The sequence below is a fragment of the Perna viridis genome, chromosome 4 (genome assembly GCF_037379345.1).
Source record: "Perna viridis isolate PV_CMFRI_1.1 ecotype Kerala chromosome 4, ASM3737934v1, whole genome shotgun sequence".
NCBI classification, from domain to species: Eukaryota; Metazoa; Mollusca; class Bivalvia; order Mytilida; family Mytilidae; genus Perna; species Perna viridis.
The window spans coordinates 38,068,068-38,089,333 of record NC_142448.1 but is presented as its reverse complement, the minus strand read 5'-3'; the positions used below and the strand labels follow the sequence as shown (position 1 = coordinate 38,089,333).

At 33.0% G+C, this 21,266-nt stretch overlaps 1 protein-coding gene across 5 annotated transcripts; it reads right to left on the bottom strand.

Annotated features, from left to right (window-relative positions):
* Positions 1–8,161: 8,161 nt before the first annotated feature.
* On the bottom strand, positions 8,162–20,877 carry LOC148619994 (ras-related protein Rap-1b-like). Of its 5 annotated transcripts, none has more exons than XM_088580476.1 (3): positions 19,967–20,221; positions 14,210–14,277; positions 8,162–10,297 (listed from the first exon to the last, which is right to left on the bottom strand). In XM_088580476.1, the coding sequence occupies exon 3, from the start codon at positions 10,284–10,286 to the stop codon at positions 9,561–9,563; it is 726 nt and encodes a 241-aa protein (XP_088436602.1). In that variant the 5' UTR covers positions 10,287–10,297; positions 14,210–14,277; positions 19,967–20,221; the 3' UTR covers positions 8,162–9,560. The 5 variants fall into 5 exon arrangements, with proteins under 5 accessions (XP_088436602.1, XP_088436600.1, XP_088436601.1 ...); XM_088580474.1 differs by having other exon boundaries at positions 8,162–10,561; positions 19,967–20,219; XM_088580475.1 differs by lacking the exons at positions 14,210–14,277; positions 19,967–20,221 and adding an exon at positions 20,763–20,877 and having other exon boundaries at positions 8,162–10,561.
* Between the last annotated feature and the right edge of the window lie 389 nt (positions 20,878–21,266).

Sequence of the window (21,266 nt, the reverse complement as noted above, 5' to 3'; positions counted from 1 at the left end):
AGGACAAGACAAGGCATGATTGTTTATCATATTTATGCACATTCCTGTACTGGTTAACACTGATACAAAAAAAAATAAGAAAGTAAAATAAAATGAAAATAACATCTTAATACTTTTTCAATGCAAGTGCCTGAGGTGAACCTTATTTCATGTATTGGGCAAATGAATAGCGCAAGCTTCTAAAATATTCATAATTACATAAATGAAACTGTCCTCACTAAAACATTAGAATGGGATAGGTCTCTGATGTAAAGATTTCGAATAGTTATCAAGGGAACCAAGTTTCTACATGTAGCAGAAATCAAACGAATGTTATCAAGTGACAAAAACCAGACATGGAAAAAAGACATACACTGCGAAGAATATAAAATAACTAAAAATGATACATACAAAGTGACAAAAGTAAATGAGCAACTCGGACTCCTCTAAAAACTGGGAGCATGAACAAGGTGCACCGGTAATGTAAGCGCCCTCTGCAGTTCTAGAAACTCCTGCCGAGTTGCCCATAAAAAGTCAAATCTAGGGTAGACGAAAGAGGAAAGAAAAACTATGCGCGTTGAACAAATCAGTTTTCATGGTGCTGATGGATACACTGTAACGATCCAAGACTTCATGATCGCGACCATAAAATTTGTGTAGTTATGACTTCAATCTTGTAGCAACATAAACTTGTCCCAGAATCCTAATTTTAAGAAGTCTAGCGCGATACCAAATGTTTTCGTAGTAACAGCAAGCTTTGTCATAACGTATAAGTTACGACTTCAAACTTGTAACAATACAACTCTGTTCCAGAAGCCTAAGTGTAAGAAGTCTAGCGTGATATGAGGTCTGCGTAGTTACGGCAAGCTTTGGTATAACGAATAAGTTTGATGTGAAAACTCTAGACGCAGGTGCTGAAGGGATGTTGCCACAGAAAGAAAAGTTGACAATACTGAATGAACAGTCATCGTGCTGGTCGTATAGCTTCTTTTACCCTCGATATCCAACAATTTCCAGTATATGTTTTTTACTCATTTATTAATGACCAAAATCTTTTCTTTTAACATTTTTCATTGATGCACTTATTAAAAAATTGGACGTATTTTTCGCTTAACAGGATTCATTTACCACTATGAACGAAATCTTCACAACACAATGCAGACACTTCTTAAATCTATAGACCTTTTCCGATTACATGGACAGCTAAGGATCTATCTACGGCTATATGATGTGTCTGATAAAAACCAATAACTTTGACACGTAATGACCTCTATATTAGTTCCGTCTGCCATTACTGACGCTAACAACGATTGGGACGGACACTTCAATTCCCAGCAGGCAGAAAAAACTGCGATTTCTCAGACGCTTGAAGAGTATAACCCGTTGTCGATGTTAACTTTTGCATTGCTAGAGCGACTTGCCTGGGAAATTTCTGAGAAAATAATTTTACAAAGTTGTGGATAGGAAGACACTTTTGCAGTCAAATTTAAAGAATAAATCCTAGAGGTGTCTTTGAGACTACATTACTCACATCTACTAGAATTCAGATATAGTTGTTGACTAATTTGATTGGGTAATATTAAAGAAACGGGGTTCATGGTTGTTAAGGCATCAAATGTAACAACAGGAATACTATGAAAGGTCCCACTTTATTCAAAATTCAGGTAAAAGTGCAAAATAATAATTTAAAACTTTATATTTTCTTTTTAATTTTATTATTTCTCCTTTTTAAACAATAATAATAATGTTCTTATGAATATGAAAGCTAAAAGAAGATTCTATTCTGCTCAGATTACTATTTCAGAATCTATTATGGTTTTCTCCCTTTAAACAGTACATGAACTATTACGAAATCTGACCAAAAATCTATAATACCTTGTAAGAGTAATCAAGGGAACCAAGGTTATAGCGGTAATCAAGGGAACCAAGGTTATTGCGGTAATCAAAAGAATGTAAACCTTGTAAAGAGTAGAATAGAATGTCGAGAAATGTAAATGGAACACCAATAGTGGATCTAATGTTAATTAGGTTGTGGTGAAGTCCGAGTTGATCATTTGCTTTTGTTACTTTAGTCACTTTATGTTCTTTGTTGTGTATATCTGTTTTCCACGTCTGGCCTTTGTGTCTGGATTGCATTCTTTTGATTACCGCTATAACCTTGGTTCCCTTGATTACTCTTTTATTTAATCATAATAGATCCAAGCTTTTCGGACCCGATGTAAAACTTACACAATTTACACTCATGTGTTATATGATAACTTTCTATAGTCCATGATTATTATTACGTGTACCACTTCTTATAAGGCTGGTTTTGGGAAGCTTAATGAATGTTTGCAATAGAAAGAAATAAATTCATACGTTGCTGGAAAGGGGCACCTATACGGATTTAAAAGTTGTATAAACTTGCTAGCAAATTTCTGATATCGAGGAAACGGGTTTAATCGATATAATCAAAAATAAAATCAACATACTATCTTCAATAAAACTTTAACATTATTTACATTGATTGATTGATTTATTTATTTATTTATTTATTTATTTATTATTATTTTTTTCTGCACCATGAAAACTGCTTTATTCAACTGGTCATAGTTTTCAGCGGGTCAAAACAGGCGGACGCTTACCCTACCGGTGCACCTGTCCATGCTCCCAGTTTTAGTGGAGTCCGAGTTGCTCATTTGCTTTTGTTACTTTGTATGTATGCTTTTAGTTACTTTATGTTCTTTGTTGTGAATGTCTGTTTTCCATGTCTGGTCTTTGTCCTTTGATTGCATTCTTTTGATTACCGCTATAACCTTGGTTCCCTTGATTACTCCTTATATCGGCTAGGTATTAATTCGAGAAACTACTTTAGACGGGGGACTTAAGCCCGAGCACCGATATGGAAAATGCCATGTTATAATCTGTTCATATCATTTTTCTCACATAAATTCATACCAGACCTCGGGCATGCTATGGTATATGATATAATAATTATATGAAACATATAAACCGCACATATTACAATTAAATATGTGATAAATGTAAATATCACTCATGGAGTCTGTTTTCGTATATTCTCCTCTCTAACACCGCAGTTAAACCGAAAAAAAAAAAAGATTATTATTTAGCCCAGGGAAATACAACATTTCTAAGTGCAGTTCGTGGTATCCATCAATAAATGACTCACTACCCAAAAAAATATATCAAGAAATAAATTTTATTAATATCATATCAGAGGAAAGTTAACAATTCTCCAGAGGATTAAATCGAATTCTTTAATAAATTAAGCACCATATGGTATTTAATACTTCAAATTTTTAAAAACAAAGAGACCATAATATGTTGAACGAAATCAATAATCAACCGCTTCACTGACAACGTGTTGACGGTAATTGTTAGTTCCCAATAACCATAAGTTAGCTCATAGACAACCAGATGGCGCTTTAATGGGAAGTCAATATTTGGTAATTGCATTGTAAAGTTTGGGGTAATTCAAGGTTAAATGCACTTGTGGGGTCTTTGCAGTAATAAGACAACTGTATATTATATCAATAGGGAATCATAAAATCATTTTTCAACTTATGTATTATTTATGCATGTGTGTTGTAGAATTTTTATGTTTATGTAAAACCAGTTCTCCGAGAATCAGTCTTTTTTTATTTATTTATTTTTTTTTTGTTAAGCGATATGCCTGTTGAATTTAATATCTTAATTATAGATAATTGGGTATTTCCAAACAGTTTCAAATGTTCAAAGAGTAATCAAGGGAAACAAGATTCTAGCGACATCAAATAAATGTAATCCAGGGACAAAGAACAGACACAAAAAACAGACACACATAACAAAAAATATAATCTAACCAAACTAATACTTGAAAAAAAAACTGGGAGCATGGACCAGGTGCACTGGTAGGGTAAGCATCATCTGCATTTCTAGAAAAACCCGCTGAGTTGCTCATAAAATGGACAAAAAGGAGAAAAGGAAAACTATGACACGTTGAACAAATCAGTTTTTATGGTGTAGATGGATACACCGTAACAATCCACGAGTTCATAATGACGGCTACAAAACTACTGAAGTGATGACTTCAATCTTGTAGCAACATAACCCTGTTCCAAAAGCTTAATTGTAAGAAGTCTAGCGCGCTATAAAACGTCTCCACAGTTACGGCAAGCTCTGGCATAACGTATAAGTTGTGATGTGGAAACTCTATACACAGGAGCTGAAGGGATTTTGGCACAGATGAAAGGAAAGTTGACAATACGGAATGAATGAAAAGTCATTGACTAGTCGTATAGTTTGTACAGTAGTTTTCCTTCACCATCGATCTCTAAGTGTGGGTCAAGATATGAGGCTGACCTCACAGTGTCTGTAGTATCATTTACCTCAAGTTCTTTGGGGTAGATTCGATGTATCAAATCCCCGAAACTAGGATTGTCTAACAATAATACGTCATCTATATAGGGTAAACTGAAATTAAAAGATCTAGCTAAACGATGCTCCTTCTTTTGGATCAGATCACCAATAAACTCAGTCTCATAAGAGTGAACAAATTCTAGCATTTCATAGTGTTTTTTTTATTTTTTTTATTTTTTTTTTTTTTTTGGTGATTTATAATTTGTGATTTCAAATCCCCATTACAGCATCAATATCCTTTCTTACATTTGTTATTTCAAAATGTTTTATTTTTGATGAATTATCACACTTATTTCTTACTAGGTCAATGTTCTTATACATGTACAAATACAATTGTTTGATAGCATACCACAAATAATATATATTTTATTATCGAATGAAGTAACATCAAATAAAACAGCATGTTGCATAGTGTAATGTACAAAAAAGCTATTTTATTACAGTACATGTTGTCGGCAAAAAAGCATCTTCTGCCATCTTTATGTTGCAGTGTGATACTTAGTCAGCATTCCAGACTGATCCAGATTACGTGCAGGTCTTTGTAAGAGTCAGGAAAATAGGTAAATTCTTAACTTGTATGTCAAAAACCTACCGATTTGACAATACACTTTAACTTATTTATTTTAAGTACCATTCTGTGTAAGAATCAGACAATGGGTGGCATATCATTTTCCCCAATTTAGTCATTTTTGCCTAAAATATATTCAGTATATCTAGAAAACAACCAAAAAGCTATTTAAATTTACCCTTAAGCATCTGTGACGTAGATATTTTTTGACTGCTTATATAGGGAAAGAGGTCAGGAAAATTTTCCCGCCATTTTTCCGTAGTGCATTTCAATTAAACTTGACCTATCAATATCTTAAAAAAGCAAATTTTACAAACACTTTGATGGTTATTTCTGGTGGTTATCAGGTATAATTAATTGGTTAATGCAATAAAATCTCTGCGTTTTTTCCTTCATGTGCCACACATAAGTATATACATTTTGCCGGAGACGGAGAAGTACTTATATGTAATGAACATAATGGAGGTTATGATAATGGAGAGACCTAGTAAACATTATTTAATCAGTTAGGTGTATCCCCTAATGAATATCTTATGTCTAGTATACTTGAAGATTTAACGTACTTTATCATAGTTTAAATTGTCTCTGTCAGTATCAATTTGCAAGACGATAGGGTCACACATCTAGCTCTGATACTCTTAGGTCTAGAAGATTCAGACATTAACGTAGCCTATACATTTTAATAAAACATATACATCTACAGACGCATATGTACGTGTAGCAACATCGCCTGAATTAAGTTTGTATGTGGCTGGTAGGATAAACATGTTGGTGCGACCAACATAAGAAGGATAATCTGGATTATTGATAAATTGGCAATTTGGCTCGTATTAAAATATTTGTGCACACCCTTAAGTTTTGGTAAGAAACATTTCCCTTTTAACAAGTCCTAGTTTTTAGTTCTAACCTGTACACGTATTTGCGATACACTAGTTCTTCTTAAGTCCCTTTAACTTATGTTTTACCACATTTCATACTGTTCTGAGGTCATGTACCACGTGTTATGGGAAGTTTAATAAAGTGAGGTTTGCTCTTGTAACCCAAAGTGGGTGTTTCAGTGCTGGCACAGCTTTGAATTTATAAGCCTCTGAAGTAAATAAATGTAAATTATTAAGGAAGTTCTAGTCATGTGCAAATGCGGTTCTTATTTTTGTCTTCCGATGATAAACATTTTTAGAGGAGCGCAAATGAAAAAAACCTACAGAAGTATTCGCCCTGTTTGATATTGGTGGTATGGAATAAGGGTGTCATTCTGACAGTTTTTGCCTTTAATTAATTCGCGTTTGTTGCCATTTTTTATCCACGTTTTGTTTTCGTACATGTATCATTGAAATCATTATTAATTTGTACAATAATATATAATTATATATAACATGTTTCTTCGGTCATTGCACGATTTTACTGACTCTGTCCTCGATTTGCCAAGTTGATGTGTCAACATGATCAGATATATATTGACCCAATTGACATGATGTGATCCTTTGAATATAGTGTCAACTGTCATGCATAAATTAGGGAATCAAGAGATATGAATGAATCAATGCCTATCGACAAAACGTGTTCATGACAATGGTGATGAATTGAAACTGGCAACACAAAATGTGAAAACGAATTCAAATTTGAAAGTAGGGCATCATACTACAGAGACGATGTACATTGTACACCAACAATTAGTTCGTACCCTAAATATAAAGTACAGGGAAGAAAGTTTGAACTCAATATCATTAAATATGAACACGAATTATTTTGAAACTACATTGAAACCTGTCGAAAGTGAACTCTGAATAACCGGAAACCTGTGTGCACTTGACATGTTCTGAAGTCCCTTGTTTCAGCAAGCTCCGAAACATCGTCTGACGTCCGAAATTTATTCTAGACGCTGCCAGCCCTCTTAAAAAATGCAAGAATCTTGCAAAGTCGGGAAAATATGAATGATTTTACGCAACGTTATCGGGATGTCAAACGACGTTCGACTTAAACAATGTCAGAGAATATCGAAAGGCCTGTCTGCAGCGGTCAGTAAGTCTTTAGAGAGGAAACGAACGACTGTCGTTACGTGGAGCTTGTTGATTCAGTACGTTAGGAACTTACCGATACCGAACATCCGATTTAGTTTGAGTGGTTTTATATTTTAAATTCCTGTTTATTTTCAGTGTTTTGTAATGGGATGCTCATTGTGTTATCAAGCCAGAAACTCTACACACATCTTAACATTCAAGCCTACAAAAACAAGAGGCTCCGAGAAGCCTCAATCGCTCACCTGGTTAAATTTTGCCCTTCAAGGGCAATACCTCTAACAAGGAGTTGCCCGACTACTTCGACTCCACATAGACTTTGGTACTACTTCTCATAAGGATCATTTCATCAATTGAAAGTTTCATTCTATCTATTATAGTTTTCAAGATATTGACTGAAAACTGCTAAAAATTTTTTTTTTTACTTTCAAGGGCAATAACTCTTACACGGAGTCGTCTGACAACTTTGATCCCTGGAGACTTGTGTAGGCCTTATAATAAGAATTATTTCAGCAATTAAAAGTTTCATTTTATCTGTCATAGTTTCCAAGATATTGGCTGAAAACTGTAAAAAAAAGTCATTTTTCACTTCTCAAGGGCAATAACTCTAACATGGAGTCGTTTGACAACTTTGATCCCTGAATATGTTTTTAGGCCTTATAATAAGGATTACTTCAGCAATTGAAAAATATTGGCTAAACCTAACGGTTTTGGAGATATATGCAAAAAACTACTGCCTGACCCCTGTGTCCTATTTATAGTAACGGTGGCTATGTATTTTAACCGATCAAAAATCCGAAAGGTCATTTTGTTTAGAATGCCCTAAAAACAAAAATACCATCTTTATTAAATTCTGTAAAGTAGTTTCTGAGAAGATTTTTGAAAATAATAACATAAAAAAAGCAAAAAATGTCCAAAAAGGGCAATAACTCCAACATTGGTAGACAGATTTTTACCAAAATCATGTAATAATGTAAACATATTACTGAGACGAAGACGCCTATGAGCAATAATTCCACTAAAACTAACAATATTATTTAAGAGAGTATTCTCAAAATACGTATCCCTAACGGAGGCGAAATATCTCGTGATGCAAATGCGATATGGGACGAAACGACTACACACACTGAGAACTCGAACGTTGGACTGGGAAAATGTTGAAACGAACCAAATCCGTGGATGAAAAAAAAGTAAAAAAAACTTCTTTATATGAAAGTTTATTAAATTATAAATGTGACATTCTATCACAGCTTTTCAATGTGCATTGTGTGACATTGATTTGATAAAAAACATCGCACCAAATCCTGCTAGAAAACTCATGATAAACAATTCTGCGCATAGCAGAATAGTTACATTTACAAGTATTTACATCATTTCCCACGGTACAAAATATCTAAATAGCTAGTGTAGTTAACTCACAGACTGAATCTGTAATGTTTTATTTTGTTTTTGTTTTGTTTTTGTTTTTGTTTTTTTTTATTATTATTATTATTGTTTTCTGTCTTAAAAATCAATTTTAAATTCATTGGTGAAGGTTCGGGACGTTTTCTCTGTTCCATTTTACCGATCTGAAGTTCGTAAAGCTGAAATAATTGAAATCAATAAAACTAAATAAATCTGTATTTGTTTTCTTTGGAGTAATTGTTCATCTGAAGAATAATAAACCTTATATAAATTTAAATTTTCCAATATTTGCATATCAGGGAGTCGCTGAGTCCATTTTGAAATTGAGAAGTTGTTTAAATTAACGACTTTGATTTTATGTACTTTTTTTACATTTTCGGTTTATTGAACGATTACTTCTAAGTAAATATCTGCTATTTGAGTAATCTATGGTAAATGATTGAAAGATTCAAACAATCTAGGGATATAATTTGAGTACATTCCTGCTCTAAGTAATCTCTATGAAAAAAACTATAGTGAATATTTCTCTTATTTCAAACAGTTATGGTTTTGGAGCAGAATCGCTTCATGTATTGATACATAAATCTTGTTGCAGTTGATCAATTTGCTAAAGGAATATTAAATAGTATTTATTTGTGTTAAAACAGTATATCATGTTCATCTTTCAAATATGAATTTTTTTGTAAACTTACCAAGTACAAAACACAGTGGCACATTTCAAATTCACAGTAGAAAAGCAATTTTTCTTCTTCATTTTTTTTTTTTTTTTGATAAAATATGTTTCTAAAAATGTTCAATAAATTTCAAGGACGACTTGACGGAAAAGCTGTTTTTTTTAATCGGTATTTAGAAATATGCCTCTTTTCCTTCACAATCAATGCCAGAATAGTGCACCTCTAAACCCTTATATTTCAATTCAATCCTAAGCAGTTCTGACACTTTCATTTTGCAGTTGATTTCTATATACAGTGCAGTACTGAAAATGACGGGTATACAAAAATGTACAACAACCCAAAGCACCTTATAAAGCCTTTTTTTTAAGCTAACCTGGCATCAAAATCGAGACGATACGATATATACGTTCATTGTTTAACATTGCATAATGAAAATTTCGTTAATTTCGTGTTACAAATGAGCACATATGGTAGCCATGTTGGTTAAATACTTCTGCTCCCGGTTTCTGTTACAATTGGACTTCAAGAAACAACACAGTCGTCATGTTGCTTTGTTGAGCGCTTTGCTTTTGGCTTACTTCCTCTCCTGATCAAACTTCGGCTGTTTCTTGCCAATTTAGATTTATCAAGTCCTTCTTCATCCTGGTTACTTGATCCAGCTTCGGGACACTCTAATGACTGAACACTAATTCTCCGTAATAAGAATCGATCAGTGTGTTTCACTCTTGGTTTTTTAACTTGCTCTGAAAGCAATCGAAAAATGTCTGGTATCCCCCTATCGGTTTTGGCAGAAACTTCAATGAAGGAACCGGCTAGGTCTTCATTATAAGCCCAATTAAGAGCGTCAAACCTTTCAATTTGTCGGTTATTTTCTTCGTCTAAATGATTGCCTACAATAACACATGGCAGTTCTTGATAATTATCCCGCGCTTCCTTTATTTGTTCCCATAAATCTTTGACGTCTTTAAAGGTTTGTTCACTGGTAATCGAGTAGACGAGGACAAAGCCATGAGCATTGATAATTGACAGACGCCGCATGGCAGGGAAAGCAATTGTTCCAGCAGTATCTAAAAAATCTACTTTTAAATGAAGACCGTTAACATCATATTCCTTTGGAAAAAGATCCTCAACTGTTTCTTTGTACTTTTCACTGAAACTTCCGAATAGAAATCTTTGTAAAATTGCACTTTTGCCAACTCCCCCGGCTCCTAGAAGTACTACTCTATTTCGTTGGTCAGCGTCCACCATGATTATGGAATCTTGAATAAAAAGTACAGTTTTTAAATATAATCACTGTTTTTACGTTTTGGTATAAGCATGTATTTTTTACTTGACAGTTGTCGTGATGGCTGATACGTCATTTCGCGGTGACACAAAATCGATTTAAGCTCGTTTATCATAGCAAAATATGACACTTTTACATGTATTTACTCCAAAGATTAGATGACAATTTGTAATTAATATAGATGAAACTCATCAGCCGTTCCAGCACTTGCTCTATGGATGAAACATGATTATACCACCTGCAAAGAGATTAATGAAAAAATGCTATCAAACTTGACTAAGTCTTGTCAATGTATGCAATGCAAGCTTACAGATTCCCATAACAAGAACATTAAAATGAGAGAACTAAGGAAAACTATAAAATGTCGATTTAGTAGTCTTAAATATTGCAAATCATTTATTATTACGTCATAAGTATGTCAGTTCAATACCTGGTACGTGTACGTGTAGGCAACATGTCCAAAGTATGTGACTTTAAAGTATAACTCCATTTATGAATAAGGCAAAAATCAATAAAAAAAAATGGGGCATATGCAATCCGCCATTTTTCTTTTGTAAATATGGCTTTATGTTGGGATCAAAACAATTACCCACATTTTCAATGACTTGAAAATATTTTTTTTCTATTTATTCCTATTTATTTTTTATAAAGAACTTCTAGAAATCTTTGTTGTTATACAAAATGAAAAAAAAGTCAAGTTATTTTATTTCTAGACAAAATTAATTATTTTAACAGTATAACAGTATAATTACTTTATATGAACGACTTTAATATGATATTTTTTATGTTAACATTAAAAGGAAGTGTCATGCAATAAATAGCTACTTTTCACTCCATATTTTTTCATAATTCAACATTCTTTTACTGTTCGTTGTTTGCATTTCAATAATTTATTTATTTCAATTTTTTATCATTTTTTTTCAGTATGTTGATTTTAACATAAATATATTACTTGAATATTGCATTTAAGTAGCACTCCAGCTAAGAATCATGCAAAATGTAATTCATGTGTAAAAGCCTACATATTTTCATTTTTGATATTTTGTTTGAATTTCCATAGTGATCAGAAATTAACATTCATTACCCATGCTCTCAGGAGATAAAAATTATATAGAATGCACTGTGGATTTCAAAATTAAGGGAGATTACTCTGTAAATGACATTCAAATACAATAGAATCTATTGGATTTTCAATGTTGATTACATGTACCTCCAAAGAGCAGGCAGATTTGAATGAATAATTACACATTTCATAGTTACTGTATAGACCAATTAAACAGCTTAATTACAAAAGTAAAAATATGTAACCTTTTTTTCAGGTGTATCACATTTTGCATGATTCTTACAAAGGCAGCTATTTAAAAATTCGGAAACTGACCAAATAGTCATGGCATAAATTTGTCTTGAATACATGTATCAGAGTTCATCGACGTAGAATAGAAAGATAATTAAAGGCACTGAATGTAAAAAAATGATTTCAGACGAATAAATCATTGTGTATAGTACTGCCTCATTTTTACTTGGTATGCTACTTAAATCAATGGACACTGCTCATCAAATTCCGAGGTCTGTAGGATCATATTTCATGAATAAAATAATGCTAATCGTAATATTGACAAAGCAATTGACATTCCCTCGAACATGTGTACGATAGCTTTGTGAAAAAATATAACTGCGAAATATTATAATACATAGATGAACGTCGTGTGACTCCGCTTAAACAAATTATCTTAATGATTCATGTAAGAGACTATATACAATTAAGTGTATTGTTATTAAGTATATACAGTTTGGTTTTTTTTTCTTTTTTTGCGGGGAGATGAAGACACAATGTTCAATTACATGTAACGGCCCAAAATGTGCATTTAAGGCAATCATGTTGCATATACCCCTAAAGGCGATGCTGCTACATGTATATATGCTATTACGAGTGCATGGAGGTAGTTAATCGGAGTTTCGTATTCTCAAGGAATTCATTTGTTTCCGTAAATAGATGATGAAGCTAGTTAATAAATATTGTAAAACGTTTTTAGCATGTGGTCTGGCTATAATCATACTTTAGGGAATCTTGATTAGCTAATGATGTTTTTATAGACTTAACTGTAAATAAAACTGTATATTTATACAGGCTACAATGTATATAGTTTTACGTAAAATAAAACTAACCGTACTATCAAACTTATCTACATGTAACCTAGGTGCAAATATATTTTTCGAAATATTTTAGAATATTGTTGAAATATTGCTCCTTCTATCTCGATCTAATACAGAATTCTCAGAAAGGGTCACACTATCGTTCGGTATTTCCCTGGGTCAGTAAGGGGTAGGAATATCGTTCGGTAATTCCCCGGGTCAGTAAGGGATAGGAATATCGTTCGGTATTTTTCCTTTGTCAGTAAGGGGTAAGAATATCGTTCGGTATTTCCCTGGGTCAGTAAGGGGTAGGAATATCGTTCGGTATTTCCCTGGGTCAGTAAGGGGTAGGAATATCGTTCGGTATTTTTCCTTTGTCAGTAAGGGGTAGGAATATCGTTCGGTATTTCTCCAGTAAGGGATTAAAATATCGGTCAGTATTTTCTCAATAGGAGGATAGCGATGTTTCGCTTGACTAAAGCTCCGTTTTACAATCAAGAAATTGAAATGCAGATATAAAAGAGCTGTACTAATGGATTAAAAAGTTTAAAAAAATAGCGCTATTCTTAAAAGAGATTTTTTTTTCAATACGCACTTTGTACATGTTCATTTAAAGATACTTTTTGAGACATGTATGCGGTACATTCCAACTGTCCTCAACATTTTAAATCTATATACATGTGCGATCCACAGTCTCATGATAATTTTGACAACACTGTGGAATCGAGCCAAGCATGTGTCAGGATTTTAGTGACCTAGTATACAAGTATGTGTTATGGAGTGTGTGTGTGTGTTTTACCATGTGTCACTCTCTACCTACTTCTTACAAAGGTCTTGTTTATAATTCTATAATTCAACAACCTTAACCCTAGAAGTTTCTAACTTGTAAACAATAGATTTAAATAAATGCAAATGTTTTCAATTCATTTTACACAATGCACTTTAAAAGGGTGTGGAACAACGTGCATTGTATCCACATTTTTCCTTTAATACATATTTAATACTGCAGCTGGTGTTAGGTTTGAATGACCATTGTTTTTCATACATATTCATTTCTGAATTCATATGTAATCAATTGCTATCCCACGTTTGGCCATGATAATTTACGACCAATAAATAAGGATCCCCTCATTTCACTGATTCACGTTCCTGTTAATCCTCTCAATTTACCACAAAATTATAATTTGGAACAATTGCAACCTGAAACAGGTACACGAATTCGAGAATGGATTACAGAAGTTATTTGTTCCGAAGTATTATTCAAATGTTATATTGTTTTCCAGTATTTGCACGAGGACGGAATGAAAGTTGTGTTGTATGTTTTAGGAGTTTGAATATATAATAATGATTGATTGATTAATTGGTTGATTGATTGGTGTTTAACGCCCAAGCAGCAGTATTTTAACTATATCCGGGCGATGAACATGAAATGGATGAAAATGAACATGCAATGATGGTGAAGTGAAATTTGGAAAGGTGGGTAGGGTCGGGCAATTTAGCCTCCTGTGGCGAAGCATAGGCTCTTTCTCATATCGAAAACCACAGCAGGGTTCTTCAACGTGTGAGGAACGTGATATCTTTCCCAAAACGTGGCACCACTATGGGTTGCGGTCTAGTTTTCCGTATTATGGCCTGACGATCCCAGCATGTACAAGTCAGGGTACCCCATTCCACCACCTGGGCACACAACCGAGTTGTTCTGTGGGCAGAGCGCACTAGCCCCCAGTCAGGGTTCTGAGCACTATTTAGTCACCTTTTACGACAAGCTTAGCGCTGATGCAGGCCTATTCTTTCGTCAACGGAATCGCACGGGGCTTGAATCTATAATGATAATTGATAATTTTGAATCTACAATAATAACTGATAATTAATTTCACACAATGATAGAACCACTCTATTTGTTTATAACCAAACTTCGTGTTTGGCAATCGCGAATACCAAAGATCAGAGGTTGTGTCCGTTTTTGTTTTGTTAGTTTGTTTTTTATTTATATTTTTTCGTTTTTTTTTTGTATGTATGTATGTATGTATGTTTGTTTACTTATTTATTTATTTATTTTTGTTCGTTTGATTTTTTGTTTGGTTTTTTTTCGGAGGGGGGTATTTTTTTTAATTTAATTTTGTGTTTCTTTTATTTTTTTATTTCCATGAAAAATGTTGAAAGAAATTAAAGAAGAACACAAATCAATGTAATGACGTACATAATTCGTGTCATTAGATTTGTAAAAAAAATAATAACATTGTTGTGCTCGTTATGGACATAATTTGTCAATATTTAGACACCGTTTGATTTTCATTAATTACCTTTTTTTAATAGAATGGAAAATGCAGGGTGCGGGACAAGAAAGTTCATGCATGGATTATAATTTATTAAAACAAACATAACGGAAACATTAAAATACTTGTCTGACGCACATGAAGGTCTATAAACCTTAAGTTTGAATGTATATATATGCGTTTTGCAAATTTGACAGTTCTAACATTGGTGGGAATTTTTAGACCCTTCTATGCTTACATTAACTTCCCTGTATCAATTTGATCCGATGGAGCAGTGTAGCGAATAGAGTCGTCACATTCTTAGACGTTTGGATAATATTTATTTGTTGTGACGTGTATCGTTAATTTGATCCTCTACCCTACATAATAACACCTAGATGAACTGTCCCATACTACCACACATCGTGTACTAAGTTACAGCCCTAGATTAATCCTACTAGGAAAAATGACCCGGCCAGCGAAAGCTATTTTTTTATATAGCCTAGGTGGCCGAGTGGTCTACGGCGTTGGAATTGGTGCAGGCGGTGTTGCCATAGGTGTCAAAGCGGTATGAGTTCGAGTCCCGCGGAGGGAACAACAGTTCTAACATCGTTGGGAATTTTTCATACCCTGTTTTATATATAAAAAAAATCTCAATAGACCCTTTTGTGCTAACGATAGGTTAATTGATGAGCATGCTTAATATAAACATCCGCTAGGAAAATTCTTTTGTTCTACCCTAGCCCTTCCCCGCGGAAGTGTGTTCATGTATTAAACATGCTCAACAACTTACCACAAATGAGTCTATAAATAAAGTGTACATGACTATTACGGATCCTCATTCGTAATTACTATTACGGATGCGAACTCGTACTGATCCACAAAATCGCTTGGGCACGTCTGCTTCCCTATTCATGTCATTGACAATAAATATTTACCGAAGACATAATGTTGTTTCCATTAAGGTGAAGGCCATAATCGCACGTTTTAAGACAGCATATCCAGATGATCTTAGCTTATTATAAAAGAATCATGACTTGATTTATTTCCAATTGGGGAAAAGCATTTTGAAGTCATCTTAGAGTGTTCAACTTACTGCAGAATGGGAAAACTAATAAGACAAGCAGTGATTTACTACTTGCTACGAGGAAACACACGCCATGAAATGATGGTTGTGTTTGCTTTGGATTTAAAACACCCCAGAGCTCATTTTTAGTATGTAAATTTATTAACATCCACCCATTTTAAATAGATTTTACCGACTTACATACTTACTTGATAAATGAAAATTAAGTTTTGGGTTTAGGGCAATACACTCTACAAAATCCCGGCCGTGTTTTGCTTCGGAAGGCTTTGTTTTAAAGAAAGAGGAACGTGCGATTTAAGGAGGTAGACCTAGGGTAAGGGACATAACTCTTGGAATCAGATATATCTTTGTATCATATTCAATTTCACCAAAGCCTATCAAGCTTTCATATGAAACAGAACAAAATCAGTCCAAGTTACTTTGATACTTGCATGAAATTGATGCAAAATGCTGAAAAGAAACATTCCAATGATTTGTAAGAGTTGTGTCCCTTACCATAGGTCTATCTTCTTAAGTACAAGTCTTTGTAAGAATCAGGACGTCAAGTGAAACATATATGTCACAAACCCACAAATCTGATAATATAATTTCATTCATTTCACTACTTTACTAATTAAGATTGACCACTCTTAATCTGTACATGTATCTCTGGGTATGTCCGGAAATCATTCCATAAGTAAATTAGTGTTATCCGCCTATGACATGTTCATTTGTACATGTAGTGCATTATAATTATTTTACCAAAGTGATATGACAAACATGCCTTCTTCTTGATTCTACTGGTACAAATAGTCAATTTACATTGTCAGAGTGGTTGGTGTTTTCGTACCATTATTCACCTACTGCCTGATTCTTACAGAAACTGACACTGAATTATTGCCAAGTTTGCTGGGTAAGGCTTTGTTTAGGAGAATTACACTAATTCAAAGATAACAGTTTTTTGCTTCTTCTTTTTAAGTAGATAAAAACATACGATTTCGTGATAGCGGGTTAGATTTGTAAGTTTGTTTTCGGGAAACATATGCTATAAGAAAACAAGACAGCCCTTGTTCGATAATATTTCGTTTTCAAGAAGAGACATGCGATCAAATCTAGGCCATGTTTGTTTCGGGAAGAGTTTGTTTGAAAGACGAGACATGCGATTAAATAATGGTCGTATTTGCCTGATAATGTTTTTATCATGAAATGATATAAGATTAATTGATGAATGAGATATTTGTGAAATAATTTCCTTTGACTGTAGCATAAGTAATTAAAGTTTTCTAATAAGTTAAGTCTTGAAAATGTCTTATCTTTATGATACGTTCCAAAGGGTAAAAAAACTGCAGTGTTAATATTGGAAACGTGGGGAAAATCCCCATAGGAGAACGGCACCTGTTAAATTAAGTCACATACACTCATATATATACAAAAACGACAGATAGCCAGTCCACGTTAGTTAACTGTTTTTTTTTTAATTTTAGAAGTATATCCTATACAAAATATAAAAAAATGCCAAAAACTAAATTATAGACAAGTTGGGTATTATTTTAGATGATATCTGATATTGTTTTCAAACAGCCAATATAGTATTACACTGTAATACTGAGTATTATATTAAAAAAAAAACATATGAAAAAGATTCACAATGGGGACTTCTTTACAAATATATATACATTTGCAAATACGGAGAGATTATGTACGTTTGAGATTATATTAACTATTCTGACAACTGCAACAAATATGCAGGAACTTTATTAAAATGTATTTTGTTTAAGGATTTTTTGAAATTTTGAACATGTTATACAAAATAACATATTTGCAACAGTTTACACCCGTGCGCTTTTTTTTTTGCAGTAAAAGCTGGCCCAAACCATGCTAATTCGTACAATCTTTTCAAAAATTAGAAATACCCCTTAAAATTTAATTTTAATCTAAATATTATGATTTTGTTCTTAATGAGACGATTATTTTGTTTTGAATTATTGTAATCGCGGAGTAAGGACCGACTAACCAATCAACAAGCCTATTACAAATCGAATTTAAAGATTGTAATTTCTCTTTTGAAAGAATATTGAAGTCTTTGTTAAGTCACGTTCATACACACGACTTCGCCGTTTACAATGGACATGTTCTCGAATGCCTCCCGTAGTAATGTAAAACAATTGTTTAAAATTGTTCGTGACATATGGTGTATACTATATCAGAAGAGGGTGTTATATCGGTAGTAAGAAGGTGTACTTTAATGACAGCCAAGTGTATGCGATATCATGTCTTTTGAACACTTAAAGTGATATCGACGGGACCTTTGAGGTATACATTTTATGTTGTCGAGTCAAATAGACGGAACAGCCGAACAATGTATGTAATACGTGCAATCAAAACGCCAAATGTGTAATATTATTCATTTTCACATTTGTTGAATGGTCACGCGGGGCACCTGAGGTATCGGCAAAGGTTATACATTTGATAGCTCGGGGTAATAAATTAACTGTTTCCCGATTGAACAGCCGACAAATGTTTTATCGTTCTGAATCTTTATGATGTCTTTATAATCCGTGAGCTAATTGCGCGACCATGGTCTGATCGCGCTGTATTGGATTGCAACTTTGTTCAAAGATAAACCCCGAGAACATCTGAATTAATTAGCAAATGAGAATCAGAGGGGAAAAAATGAAGACCAGATAAACGGAGCAATCAAGGCCCTGAGAATAGGCATTAGTTAAAATGTTACACGTGATTAACTATAGGCTTGTCTTAATACAATAAAACAAAATAAGTGTATGTCAGACATTCGGTGTTTAAATTAAAACTATAAAGTGCATGTCATTGTACGAAATGTTGGTAAAATACTACTGACAAATTCACGCTTTAACGTTAAATTATAGATAATAATTTCCCACTGCAAGTTATAGTTTGCATAAAATACCAATCTCAAATTAAAAGAAAAAAATACTTTGACATATTTTTTAGAAACATGCAGATCTTACATGCGGATGTTTACTGTCAATACAGAGTTACGACGTAAAGTTTCATTTTTACTGTCGACAGTTGTATATTTCTGCTTCATATGAATGACCGATTTCCTTTTTGCAAAAAGAATTATTTCAATAAGAGAAAAAAAAGTATTATCTGATTAAACAATCATTTTGAATATTAATCCTATATCTTTCTCGAAAAAAAAAACTAAATTGAATGACATATTACATGTATTAAACAAGGCCAGGAACGGGTCTTTTGTCTTAAGGAGGTAAATCTGGTGTAAGGGAAATAACTCTTGCAATTCGTGATAAGCTTGCATTGTAATCAATTTCATCAAAGCCTTTCAAGCGTTCAGTTTAAATGGAAAAAAATCAATCTTACTTACTTAGAATCTTACATTGTAAAAGATATTTATGTAAAATGGTAAACGCACTCATGATGAGTAAGCGTTAAACACAGGTCGTTATTTGTCAAAAGTATTAATCTCTTCACATTTTTCGACTTAAAAAATCTAATTTCCACTTTCCTTTCGAGAATCTTTAGGAACATTCATGACTTACATCAACTTTTTTATATTCCTGACTTTTTAGCATCAAGTTAAATACAAAATATGAAACAAAAAGTATAATTTGCCAATATGAGATTTTAATATTTATTGAAAATTGGCAAAAAGACCGAAACTTTAAAAAAAAAATATTGAAACGATAATGCAGATATATCAAAATTCAAGTATATGGCCTATACTAAATATTCAAAATACAACGTATTAAGGAACTTTCGCCGACAGTAATTCAACGAAAATAACGTATACATGTAACTCTTCGATGACTGATGACATAAAATAGATGAATCATAATGCTTACGATACATATATTGCACATGCCGTATGGTCTTCTATGTTAAAAGCAGACAAGGTATTTGCTCGCACAATCAGACAAAATACCAAAGCAGTTTACACGCAAACTGTTGAAAAGGTATGTGCACTCACAATGTTATATAGACTATGCAGTGATTAAAATAATTTAACACACAACACATGTATTAACAGGTAAATCGATTGCTACATGAATGTATATTACTAAATGGACATAATGAAAACTTGCGATAGTTGGTAAAAATTGTGCATGCATATTTTAAATAAACATTTTAATGTACAAAATATTGCAAGAAAATTAATTTCTTCCTTGTAAATTAAACACCAACTTACCCTATATGGTCCTAGACACGATATTCCATGATTTTTATCGCCAATTAATCGAGCGGCGTGAGACGTTTACGCTCGTGTTCATTTCAAAAACTGAGCAAGAAGTAGTTGTTTACACTTAAGTAATAATAAAACAGCCGATAATCAATGAGAGAATAAAAGCCAATTTATTTAAGAGCCTGTCAACAGTCGCGAGTCAGCTGTATGCAATATCCATATTCATATTTATAGCAGTTTTAATCTTAATATTGATGAAAGGAGAAAAAAAGAGATGTTGTATTTTGAATATTGATTATTACACATCAGTATATAAAGCACGTGATTATGACAGTTTTTGATGTTATTTAATTATGAACAAATTAACTAGATATCATAATGTTAGCGTGATTATTAGATCGATACTCTAGCAAAGTGTAAAATATATTTTATTTTTATCTATTAATAACAAATAACAATTTCCCTCCGCCAAGAATATTACTGACACGTTTGAAGTGCATGAACTCCATAAGATATTTAAGTTGAAGGACAAAAAGCCATATAAGGCCTCTCATTACCTGTAAATATTTACCTAACAATTCTAATTATGTCCTTGGACGAGATGTTTACGCGGGGAACTTATTAAAAGCTTTTGTTTGTTTGTTGTTTTGTTTGTTTTGTTTTTATTTTATTGATGTTCCCAAGCTCCACAGAGCGCCAGACGTTTGTTCCCTCGCTTAATAGAGTGAATTTCGAAATAAGTGTGTATCAGACATTCAGTGTTTAAATTAAAACTATAAAGTATCATTAAAATACTACTTACAAATTCACGCTTTAACGTTGAATTATAGATAATAATTTCCCATATCGCAAGTAATATCGACAGCTGTTACGTTCCTTGTTTTGTATCCCAAACTTAGATAGATTCCGAATTATGGATTTATTTTATTTCTTGTAATGTTTCATGAGTTACTGTATATTTTATTTTAAATAAAATAGTGAAAGCTTGTGTGTTGTTATCTTTTATCCTTTTTACATACAGAGATACGGTAACAATTATGTCCTTAAATACATGTACTTTCGTGCCTTCGTAAATGATTTAAATGCGTTCTCACAGTATGGTCCCTTGTCATAAATAGTCTCGAGACGTCTTTTTTTCCACGAAACTCAGCCTTTTGAAGAAGTCAGACTGATTGATCACTTTGAACAAATTTCATGGATTTATGCGAAAATAACAAGTATTGTAGCAGTTTTAACATAATATCTAAAATCTTTATTATAATTATTCTCTATGTACAGTTTGAAAACTGATTCAAATAATAACTCC